Here is a 12505-nt window from a genome sequence, read left to right as displayed (position 1 = left end):
TAGTATCTTTATGTATTAATATCCATTGTTTAAATATTATAAAGTACGTTTTTTGGGTGGAAAAACGGTAACTTTCGATGCTAACGGAATGAATTAAGCCTTTAACGTGTATTTCCTATACTCGCTTAACGAGCAAATCACTTAACGACTGGTTTCGTGGAACCAATCACCGTCGTTAAGAGGGGTTCTACTGTATTTACGCTGTTATAAGGCGGTGTTAATAATTGGCGGTTATTATTTGTGCTTTAACACCACTGCCAATGCGCAATCCATTATTTATTATTTCCAATCGATATCCATATGCAGAATGGGTCTCCTCTAGATCAGCTCAACCTTCAGTGATCAATGCATAGCGTCAAACAAATGCCAGCACTGGTGAAACAAAGCAGCTGGTGAAACTGTCTGTCGTTTTAATGTCACTACCTGGTGCGCTGTAGCAGCCATGAGGACAATTATTTAAAGCCAGCTGTAGGCGAAAGGCGTTCGGTTATCTCATTCGCTTACCCTTTGTTGACACAAGTGCAATTTCAATTTACGTTTATCACAACTTAAGCATGGGATGAAATCGTGGCTCAATCACGGCAACACTTGGGAAAGTACGTGGAGGAGCTTGCCGGTAGATGCGGAACGTCGGACCCCACAGTTCACGCAAAGTGGTTCCAACCAGGTGCCATCATTGGCCCAACGTTGCGTGTCTACTGGCATGCAGCACCGCCTGACAAGTGTCCCACCATGACATGCAGTGACAATGCCTGAAGTTCATGAATGTAAACACGTGGAAGGCAGAACGTTCTTCTCTTAAAGAGTTGGTTATGGACCTATTTGGAACCCTGTCTCCTTTACAAATAATCTCTGTAGCCTGGCCAATCAAAGTCAAGTGGAAGTGTAACCAACGAGCAATGGGGTGGCACTTATCTCAATTGGTTGTCATGTAAATTGCAGACAGAGAAAGCCGGGTGCTCGGGTAAGAGTGCTGAGCTTGCACCGCTGTGAGCTGGGTTCCATTCTGGGCTGTTACCCATAATTAAACTGGGTTCTCAAGTATAGTGAGGTGTTGGTCTCGGCCCAGTGACCAATTAAGTCGCAACAAATCAGGTTATTTATTGTACTTAATTTGTCTAGATTCCTGCCATGCAGCTATTTGCCATGCTCAGCCAGAAACAAACCATGCTATGTTGGCCTTACAAGACATCTGAATCTGGCTTGGGGCCAAGCAAGGCCAGGCATGGGGGCTAATGAGAGCCTTGACTGCGTTTTATGTCAATTAGTACAACTCAAACACATTGCCGCCCCGTCATCCGCACGCGTTTCGACTCGTTCATTGTGTGCGATGTCAGTCAGGAAACTGAAGATGCAGCATCGCTGCGTCGTCTACATGTGACGCCACTCATTTGTTGTGTGTGACATCTCCGGCAGGCCACGGATTCATGAGTGAAAACACATCCCTGGCGCCTCCTAAGCCACGCCACGCCGGCTTGGCACGGCCCAGCTCACTTGTGCAGTGGAAAAAGAGGTCGACATCTAAACGGCGAATCTCTGTCTTTGCGCCCGTGAACGTGTGCGCCACGCAGGAACTGCAGGCAGAGATCGATGCTCATCAGGAGGTCCAGCGAGGGCTGGATGATGGCGGCGCGCGAGTGGTGGCCGCCCTGCAGGGCACGGAGCCAGCCGCCCAGCTACAGCGCCGGCTGGACAACATGAACCGCCGCTGGGCCGACCTCAAACGCAGGGCGCTCACCATCAGGTGACAGCGCCGGAAGCGGATTCCCGCAGTGACCGAAACCCAGCGGCACACACGGCGGGTTCTGCCGAGCACCGATTCACTCCATTCACACACACTTTACCGGTGGTCAGTTTCCTTCTTGCCACTCTGATATTGCCACTGCCATGGTCACCGTTCCCATGAACTTCACTCATTGATTTCCACATTTTCAATTGAGTATGACGTTTCGCTGGTGATTACAACCAGCATCATCAGGAAATTGACTGAATTGTTTGCCCTCTCACACGCCGCTGTGCTGAATAAGTAACAATTACGCACATTTTGTTGACGTGAGAAACTTCACTCGTAGGTTTTTTTCGGGTAGAGGTCGCTGTACGACACATTTACATTTACACGATCTCTAACCCAAAAAAACGTCATCATGAACTCCTTACCTATTACAGCTTCACTCGTGCTGTTTGGAGCTGTGCTCAGAAACTGTGATTGAAAAAGAAAAAAATCAATTGAGGCTTTACACCTCAGCCGGCTGGGATTTATACCAGTTAAATGTTGAGAAGTGGTTTTTCGTTGAATGTATAAATACATCCTTCATCACGTCCATCAGTCGTTGATTGCTTCTCTTTTGCATTGGTGACCGTATTGGCCAGGCCACTCATCTAAATTAATATTTTTTAAAAATCACAACTCACCCTGTTTTTTTTTTTCTTCGGAGGAGACGCATTGTTATGTCAGGAGTGGATAGATGCATCTCAGCAAGCATGTGTCTTGGCTTTAATTAATGATTTGCTTGATTGATTGATACAAATTCAGCAAGTGTATTTGAGCACCCAATCAATCATCAAATTAATTTAGGCTCATTTATTACAGCTTACAATATTTAAGGGAGAGACAAAAAAAAAACTATTTATTCCGTGTCACTCTGCAGAGCACGTGTGGTACTAATGGCAAAAAATCTCGACACCTTATTTCAGATAGGAGCGATTATGTAGTTTGAATAATCTTCCCAAACTCTTTTTTTTTTAACACACACGCAAACCAACAAGCCGCTGTGTGTTTCGTGAGCATCTCCATCCAATTCTAGCTCTGAGGCCGATTCCACGCGGCTTTTTTTTCTATTAAGACCAGTTAATTACCAAATAGCCTAATAAAAATATATAGGTTGTTTTTTTTTTCTTTCGGTTTAGGAAATAAAACATTGCTACAAATCGATATGCCAATGTAATGAAATAATCAGCGACAGCCGTCTCTTTGCCCCCCTGCGGTAGACCTCGAGGGCCCGAACGTAATCGGCTCCGCTGCCCCCGTGTGAATGCCCCAGCGGCTGCAACACGGACACAATCAACCCCCATTGATTCTCCAAAGTGGTCTCGGCGAGGCCCGCTTATGGAATGCGCTCTCGAGAGGGGGGCCAACGGGGGTCTCGCCCCCGCCAGAGGTCAGGGAAGGGTCCCGGGGTCGGGCAGCGCTCATTCGGCAAAAAACGATTACGCGAGGGAGCCGCGATCGAGGCCGTATCCCCACGCAAGGCTGCGGCGGCGTCACGCCGAGTTGTGGTTTCAAGCCCCCGCGGTGTATTTTAATACGTTTGCAGACATATTACCGTCGATCCATTCCAACGGCTTCATTCGAGCTGTCGTGCATTAATTCTGGCGGGGCGGGTGGGGGTGTGGGGGACGTTGTGATAATCTAAAAGCATTTTTCTAACGTGCTGCATAGTTTACAAGAGTAGGCAAATGTGCTCCAACGAAAATGGCCCAAAACGTTCAACTTCTGCTCAGCAGGGCTCGCCTCGACCGGGATACCGAGCAGTGGGGGCGACTCGGCCTCTCGCTGGAGGAACTCATCGCCTGGGTGGACCTCAAGGACTCGGAGCTCGCGAGCGAGATGCCCATCGGTGGAGAGGTGGCCATAGTGCAGCAGCAGCTGGACAACCACAGGGTAATGAGCACGGCAGCGACAAAAGTTCAACATTCATACGTATGTTCATGAACTTGATGCGACCCAGAGGGCGCCAGGACAATTCGATCTCCCAGCACGGCAGTCAAAACATTGGGGCCAAGTTTCTCAAAATTTGGCTCTGTCCATGCGGCAGTATATATGTGTGTGCACTGCAGTCAATCAGCAGCTCTTGTGTGGTGGGGTAAAGTGTAGGTACTCCCAAATCTTCCAAGACGTCCGGCCAGCACAAAATCTTCCCCCAAAATACCCTCCAGCGAGACTCAATAGAGCTCCTATTTAGTGGAAGACCTTCTGTTAGCAGTGGCGTGAGCAATACATTTCAGGGCTGCACCTTCATATTTATATAAAGTCGTGGAATCCAAATTCAACCATGCTGCCGCTGATCCGCACGCAACACGTGTTTGGCATCCATCTCCCACCAGCATTGGTGATCAATATGGGTGGGAATCTGGGATAACTCATACCCCCACCCCCTCCCCAACGCCCAGCCTTGCCCCCTCTCCTCCTCGTTCCCCCGACGAATGGCAGCAACTCTAGTGGCTTGCTGCAGGGGTGATGTGAACCCATTACTTGCAACATATTCAAATTAAAAAATAATCTATTACGATTATACACATCAGTTCTTACACACACACACACGATTTTCTGCACGCATCATGAACTTAAAAATAGGTATAAATTAATGGGCCGATGCGCGTTGTTCTTCCCCTTGTGAGCGGTATCCACACTCAGCCAATTTGCCTTTTTTTCTTCAACTATACCCAGGCCAGGAACTTACCGTAGGTTAAAGCTAGTGCAGCATTCGAGTACCAAGGGGCCTCGGTCCACCAGATAGATTGTAGGGCCTCCCCAGAGGGGTTAAGCTAATCCAGGGCGGAAGTTCTGCTTGTGCTTGTCAGAGGAACCCCTATAGAATACACACCGGATCTCTTATCATTCATTCCCCAATTTTGACTGCACCCATGTGATCATTGCATCTACCCATTCCTGACAAATAGTGCATGTGAAGTTGGCTCTGGAGAGAATCGCAGGCTAGTGTTTGAGTTCAATTGGACTTTGATTGCCAGCGTGGGGGTAACGCACTACCAGCAGTTTATTCCTGGCATTTGATTCTAATCTTCCCCCATCATCTGATTGCAAAAATTTAGATTTTTTTTATCGCGTGAATTTTTTTTACCGATATGAATATGACTCCTGAAGAAGTAATTTCCCTTAAATGTACGTTTGTTTTAAATTAAAACTTTCTGATTGAGTTTCTTCACTTAGTACTCAACCATTCTTCTTTCCTGCAGTGGCATGTGCACTCGGGCTGAATTCAGACGGTGTAACGCACAGGGAGGTATTGAATAAACTCGACAACAATGAGTTTCGCCCTCGTTACTGGGTGAAAAATCCCAAATGACGCTGTAAGGAATTGGCAAAGCACAGGGCAAGAACAATTTAGAAGTTATTATAGACTTCAGATGGCTTCTGTATGCAGCAGTCTCCGAATATGTCGACTGCCATTTTTTTTAAATATTGCAGTTTACGTCTCAATGGGTCTAATTATCTGACAATAAAAGTGTTATTAATTTGGATCTGCGATATAGATGTGATTTAAATTATGGAGTTTACCCATGAAAAATTATAGCTGTAAAATATACTCATCACGATTGTTATTTAGGTGATTCATTTAATAATGGTGTTGATTTAATCTGCATGTATTATTACAACAGTTTCGTGTCTTTTGTTTACTATGAAAATCAGTGCTGAAATTTTAATTATCAACGTAATTATCATTATTGAAACACAATTCATATATTTTCTCAATTCACACCGCATTCATTTTATAATCTCAGGTTGGCCAACTATGAAATCGTTCCTGAAGTCATCAGCACCCTCTAATGAGTGTGTATAGTTGGCAGAGACAGAGTGGATTTGCACGCACTGAGAGCTCCATGATAAACCAAAAAAAGATGGAGCTCCCTGAATAAAAATTCACCTTCCTAGCACGTGGAGTGAAACGTCGGACATTGTGTTCAGCAAGGTGCTGTACAAATCCGGAACACATCGTAGAGAGTTAAATTCTGTGAAAGAACATGAAGAAAAACAAGTTTGCTATTGAGACAAAGTGCCGCTCAATCGATCCTCAGCGGAGATGGTCTTCCCTGCAGGTCTTTCGCCGGGATCTGACCGGGAATGAGCCGACGATCTTCAACGCGCTGGAAGCTGCTCACATGTTCCTGGCGGAGCAGCCTATCGAGGCTCCAACCGAGCCTTTCCTCGAGCAGAGAGGTACTTGTTGTCGTCGTCATTTCAAGCCGTCATCATTTCAAGCCGTCGTTATTGAGCCGTGGCTATTGAGCCGCGGTTATTGAGCCGCACGCACGGATGAGCGCCCGCCCAATGTACCGCTTTAGGTGGCTGTGTCGTTTTCACGCACCTTGACCCAGCAGGGCTCCTCGCCACTGGGACATTTTTTTTTTTCCCCGTGGAACTGCCGCGTTCCATTCCAAAAATCCACTCTCGTAATTTCTGCAGGGAATTAATAAAAGCGGGTCCTGTCGCCTTCAAGGTGCACTCCAACAAAGCCCTCGCTTCGTCTTTCTCAGATATCGGGGGGAGGGGGCATTGTTTTGGCCACGTCATGTACACCGAGAGTGCCGATTTAGAAAATTACCCGCCACCTTATTTTAAAGCATTAATAACCGTTTCCACAATGAGCGTGTGTGTGTTTTTGACGCACCTATCTCTCAGTTTCCAAAGAGACAATGAGCTGCAACGTGCTCTCCCCGTATTAAACAATGGGCAGTGATTGATTAACGCATTGATTGAAACATTCGGGGAAATTTCAAGGGCCCGGCTGGAAATATGAGCTAAGCCCACGCCGTTCCATACCAAATTGAGCCCTCTTGTGCATTCATGTGAAGGAAAAAAACGCTACTTTGATCCATTACAATGCTCTTTTTTTGGAATACTTTTTTTCAACGAGACACATTTTACAACCCTGTCACTAAATTCTCAGGGTTTTGCATATTTTGCTAATTTTGTATGCACTGTCTAAATTATGTTTTGTTAAAAGGGAGTGTATGCACATATTTATTCTCAATGTGCTGCTGCATCGTTCAAATAAGGGTTCCTGAGATTTACACGCAGAACATTCGTGCGTCTTGCAATTTTTAGCGTGGATTTTTTTTGTTCTTTCGGTTTGCTCGAGACTTTTTTTTCGAGTACGTCATTCTCACTTTACGCGCCCGCCATGGAAGCACTTAGCGAGATTTACGGGCTCCCCTCTACGCATCAACCCGACGGGAATCTCGCTTGACGCGGGGAAATTTAAATTGTGACCGATGGTTACGGAGAGAATTGAGATCATCGCAACCATCATGATGTCTGGTGTTGTTTTTTTAGTTCGTGTCATGGAAATGTCGGGCATGCTCACGGAGAGACGAAACAATCTCAATTTCCTACGTTTACCAACTCAGAATGGAGGCATGGATGCATTAGCTCTGTCCGTCTCTATCTATTTGTAACAGGGGGTAGGGTAACTCTTGGATCCGAAATTAACGAAACTTCTGTATGTAGTTGTATTGATATTAGATACTTACCCTCTTGAAAATTGCCTCCATTGATGAAAGTATTGCCCAAAAGTTGGAGACACAAACCAGAACAAGCAACGGCCTTATGCAAATATGCAAATCCATTTTGTCCTTGACAGATACCCGTCTGCTTCGTTACTGCTAATTATTAAACTTGGCAACGCATGTTGGCAAGAATTAGAGAATGCATGCTTGTGCATGATTTTTCGTAAACGGTTTAATGCTGCTGCTGCTTCTGCTGCTGCTACCGCAGCAGTTTGTTCGCCTGCGTTTTACCAAGTCACGTAGGCTAAGCGGCGGTGTTGCCGTGTGTGTGTGTGTGCGCGACGTATTTACCCGAGCGGTGAGTGTGCTCAACACTCGTGAGCCGCAAGCAGCCCCGCCACCTGAGCGCAAACGTTCGCTGCGACCGGCGCCTTATTGGATTTTTGATCAGCTGGCCGCTTGCCAACCACGAGGCCGGACGCTTGGGAAGAACGGCGGCACGCTAAGCCGGACTAGATGGCGGGCTTAATACTGCAGAGCCACGGGTGAAAAGAGAAAAAAAAATGGAACGCTCTGTATTTTCATTTTGGAGACGTGCTTCGTTTGCTTATGACTGCTACTGCATGCGCAGGTGATGGAAGGCTGTACTAACCGTAACCCTAACCGTAACCCTAACCGTTAGCCTATTCCACTCCCCCATCCCTGCCCTCCCCCCACGCGAGCCGCTTATGCACGTTTGAGAAATGCTCTGTCCACCGTTGAAGCCATATCGAAAGCGCGCAGGATGAATCGGCCATTTAAGATTTCGTTTTTTTTTTTGCATGGGATGCACGGTACACACTGTCCTTGATATGAGCGGTTAGGCTTAGTTGAGTGATTGATGATATTCCATGTGGCTTGAGTCGAGGGTGTAGTGATTCGTACACCGCACTACCCCCCGCCCTGCCACTCGGCTAACCCGCACTAATGAGCATGGTGAAGTATGGTCAAACAAACGCCAAGACTGGCACGTCATTGGGGAGGCCTTGGACAAAGGGCTGTACATTATACATTTTTTCATTTTTATATTTCCTGCAATACTTGCCACTTTATTGCTTCCCAGTTTATATGTGAATGGTAGAAAAGCTACGCTGGCTTTTTTTTTATTGCAGGGGAGTTTCCATACCTTAATGTAAACGTTATGATATCTACCCACACATCGACATAGGTATACACACAGTAAACACCCGCGTACCTTTCTTCATGGTGACAAATTGCATACTGTCGTGTCAGAATCATCTTTAATCCCCTTTCCATCTTCTTCGGGATACGATGAGTCCGAATTAGACCTTTCTCACCTGTTCCTCTCCTTCACTCCAATTCGCACGGTTGGCTACGTACGGTGCGAAAGAAGTACAGCATACAGGCCTCGCCCTTTTTGTTCGACATCGCGTCGCTGGTCTCCCTCTATTCCTTCTTGCACGTGCTTGTTGTGCGTGACGCCACGTTTAAGATCCCGTCTGGGACCATTCTAGAGGTTTGTCCAATCCACCGGCGTTGACGCTCTCGAATCCTCCCGGTTTGGCAGTATCGACGCTCGCGCACGATCGGCGATAATCCTGCCACTGGCACGTCAAAAATGAAGTTCTTAGCAGGCGCGTGGATTTTATTATTATTATTATTTAATTCAAATGACATTTGTCTTTAATTAAAAATACCATGTTTGCGGCGCAGTCTGTTGCCAAACAAAAGGAAGCCGCTGTGATAGATCAGCGCTGCACATGCCCTCGGTTGCCGATTCACGGACCAGTAGCAGCTGCATGCGATGTGTACTTAACGCGAATGAATCTTGGCTGCGTGGAACGGCAAGCGTTGCATGAAGCTTGGCATGGCCTTGTCCATTTGCCAAATATTGCATCCTGGCAGCCCAGGCACAGCAGCTTCTGTCTCCGACAAGGTTTAACGCAGTGAGATTTGAATTTGGGGCAAGGCGTCGTGCGTGGGAAGTAAACAAATCTGCCCCGGTAAAAACAGGCGGCAGCTGTATGGTGTGCCGGTGATTGCACTTATGTCTTAGCTCAGGTTCTTTATGCTTTAACATATTAATCGCTCAATGATTATGCAGTGCAGGAGGTTTATGCTTTTTTGCCTTGATGTCAAAATGCCATTATTGTTTGTAAAGAGTTGTCCATTTAGGCTCCCGTTTGTTGCCAAAATTGGATGAATGGCTGAAATGACCAATTACAACAAAATTCATCTTATCTGCAGTGATTTGGGGAACCATATATCATGGAAGCTGCTATCCACAATTTTACTCCACTTAGCTTTGGGAAGAAATTGCAGATAATCGCGGATAATAGGGTCTCCGATATTGGGAATATTTGAGGACCCTACAGCTTCTGCAGATAATACCAGTCGTGGGGGTATTAGGGTCACATTGAAAAAGAATTCCGTAGATGCTTTTTTTTTATCCTCCCTTAAATATTTACCAGTGCACAACACCTCTGGCACTGAGGGAGCAGGGAAACATATCGCCTCGCGTGGAGTCACGCAGCCTTCAAGCTGCAAGGGCCGTACTCCGGGCGTCGATGGCGGTAACGATGATCGTCTTAAAAAAATGTACACGTAATACTAACAATAACAATTCTCGCCGTCACTCCGGCTGGCCGGCCAGACATGATGCAGGAGGAGCCCGGTCGCGCGTTCGCGCGGTCCGTCCGCCGCCAGGCTCTGGAACTGCAGCAGAAGCAGGAGCGACTGTGGGCCCTCTCCGACGACTGGCAGCGGCGCCTCGAGCTCGCGCTGGAGCGGCTGGCCGAGCTCCAGGACGGTGCCGACGGCACGGTGGTTCGCCTGCGCCAGGCCGAGATGCTGCGCGACTCCTGGCCGCCGGTCGACCAGCTGCTGGTCACGTCCGTTCCTGAGCAGGTCGCCGCGGTGCAGGTGAGAGGCGAGGGGGGCTGGGGGGGAGGGAACGGTGGCGGAACGCCAACCAGTTGCCTGCAACGTTGGGTCCTGTGCGAAGCGCAGTGTGTGCTCCGGCCTTCAGATGATGATAAAACTATAAAAACTATGAACTAACCCATTTTTTTTATTTTACCAGGTAAGGCCAGCTACTTGGCTACAAATGATAGCTCAATCAAGTGGCTGATGACGTGCAAATTTATAGCAGCGAAATACTGTTAAATGCACGTGGATTCTATGTCAGATCTGTTGAGGAGGGAAAAACTGAAGGGCCCAGAGAAAAATCCACTGAACCACAGGGAGAGAGGGACACGCAAACTCCAAATATACAGCAGGCATCAGAGTTGGATATTGAACCCACGACCTCCTGTATACCAGGCGAGGTAGTTAACATCTCGCCACCGCGGTACCCTAGAAGATGTTTAAGCTGGATCGGCACCTTGAGGGTTCGGCTGGGCAAGTTGGTTGCCTGCAGCTGAAATAGAAACGGAGTTTGTCCCTTCGTCGATTTCCCAGTTCGCTGCCTGATGAAGCTCGACGCTATTTTAACGAATTGTCGTCGCACGTTGATGGTAAATCAGTCACGAACGGTCTTAAGCCACACGTGAGGAGCGTGCCATTGGTTAGAATTTGAACAATTCGTCGGCACATCTATTTTCGTTGCAAACGTGACAATCTTGTCAGGAGGTTGGGGGTTAATGGTAAGATTTTTTCCATAAAACTGCCACGTGGTCTATTCCACACACCTTAACGCGGTTGCCTACTTTCAGTGCAGAAGAAGTTCAACATATTCTTGGTTCTTTCGGTAAAGTCACGTAGAAGGGAAGTAATAAAATAATATAAATATAAAACAATAAAAATTCCCACGACGTTTCGACTGCAACACAAGCAATCATCAGGTGTGAGAATTTTTATTGTTTTATATTTATATTATACTTTTATTTCCCTTCTACATGACTTTACCGAACGAACCAAGAATATGAATCCCTGCAGTCACGAAAGCTTTAAATCAAAGTTCAACATACATTCATACAAATATGCATCACGTATCCCCTAGCTCGTGACATGCCTGATTATGTTCTTACTTGCTGACCTACCTGTTGCCTTCATGTTAACTTCACTTTTCTTACTCACCTGCACATTAAATGACTTGCTTACATAACAGCATCACCACTGCAGTTATTGTTGCCGTGAACTTCACCACTAAGTGTGTGCTGTGGAGCTAGAGATGGGCTCGTATGCAGCATCTCAACGTATTTCTTTGTTTCATGAGATGTATCCATCCAGCCACTCTGGCTACTCTCCTTACTAAGTTGTAATTTGTGCGATGTCTGCCTAGTGCAGTAACCAACATCCATTCACGAGTTTTTTTTTTATAGGATTCTCTGGGAGAGCCTAAGGCTTAGCGCGTTACGGACCGGCACTCTAATGAGACAGCCTTTACGGAATTTAACATCATCCACCACAGTCAAATACACTTCAGATTGGTACCAACATTCGTGCAGACATTTAATTAGAAAAGTCATCATCCTATACCAGCCATGTGAAGTTTTTTTTTTGTAGAACGAATCCTTCTAGCTTGGCATGGCAGTAATTCAGCTTTGGTATGCATTAAGGAAAAAGACAGCATGATAATTTTTTTAAATTACAGTCAAGTTCTATAAACGTGGCCGCAACGCTGACGCAAAATGACAAAGTCTTGCGAGCCATGTCCTGCAATCTGTGACGCCTGGCAAAAGCTGGCAGACATGAATTGACAACTTCCATGATAACCTTCGCCCAGAATATGACCACGGGGCAGAACCTGGACTCCAACCTTCCAAGTATGTACTCAGAGGGAGTTGCAAGCTGGCTACCAGGCCATACAGCCACGCACAAGTTCTTGAAAAGCTAAAGTTTTCTCTCCGTCTTTCCCCACTGGAGCTATTGTGAGCTGGTGTCCCTTCCAATTCATCACCTTAAGTGTGGCTCTACTTCAGCGGACGGCACAATAACCCTCTTCCTCTGCCTGTCGTGTTAAGCCGGTGCACCCTGTGCCTTGCATCTGGAAATGTAATTATCGTTCATATTTCACTTGCCAACAAAAAGGTGCTAATTGGAAAATGCCGCCTGAAAGTAAAGACAATTATGGATTGTGCCGCACCAGTCGGCACTCGTTAGCGGCGAGAGCCACACCGAGATCTCACCTCCCGCTCAAAAAGCAAAAGACGTGTTGCTCATATAAAATGTAGTATCATCATCATCATCATCGTCGCCGCCTTTGCAAAAAAAATAAACACACAACACGTCATTTGACGCCTCTAGAGAATGCTGTGCA

General features: G+C 46.7%; 1 protein-coding gene across 1 annotated transcript in view; it reads left to right on the top strand.

The window, feature by feature from the left end:
- LOC133353592 (dystrophin-like) overlaps positions 1-12505 on the top strand; it is a 639339-nt gene that overhangs the window by 553064 nt on the left and 73770 nt on the right. Inside the window, 4 exon segments of the mRNA XM_061569957.1 lie at positions 1572-1744; positions 3505-3661; positions 5836-5956; positions 9899-10167. Coding sequence (XP_061425941.1) covers positions 1572-1744; positions 3505-3661; positions 5836-5956; positions 9899-10167 — 720 coding nt within the window.

This window comes from Lethenteron reissneri, chromosome 6 (assembly GCF_015708825.2).
Source record: "Lethenteron reissneri isolate LAM-NWPU_2019-01 chromosome 6, ASM1570882v1, whole genome shotgun sequence".
NCBI lineage: Eukaryota > Metazoa > Chordata > Hyperoartia > Petromyzontiformes > Petromyzontidae > Lethenteron > Lethenteron reissneri.
The sequence above is the reverse complement of the archived record's forward strand: the minus strand, read 5'-3'. Positions and strand labels throughout refer to the sequence as shown.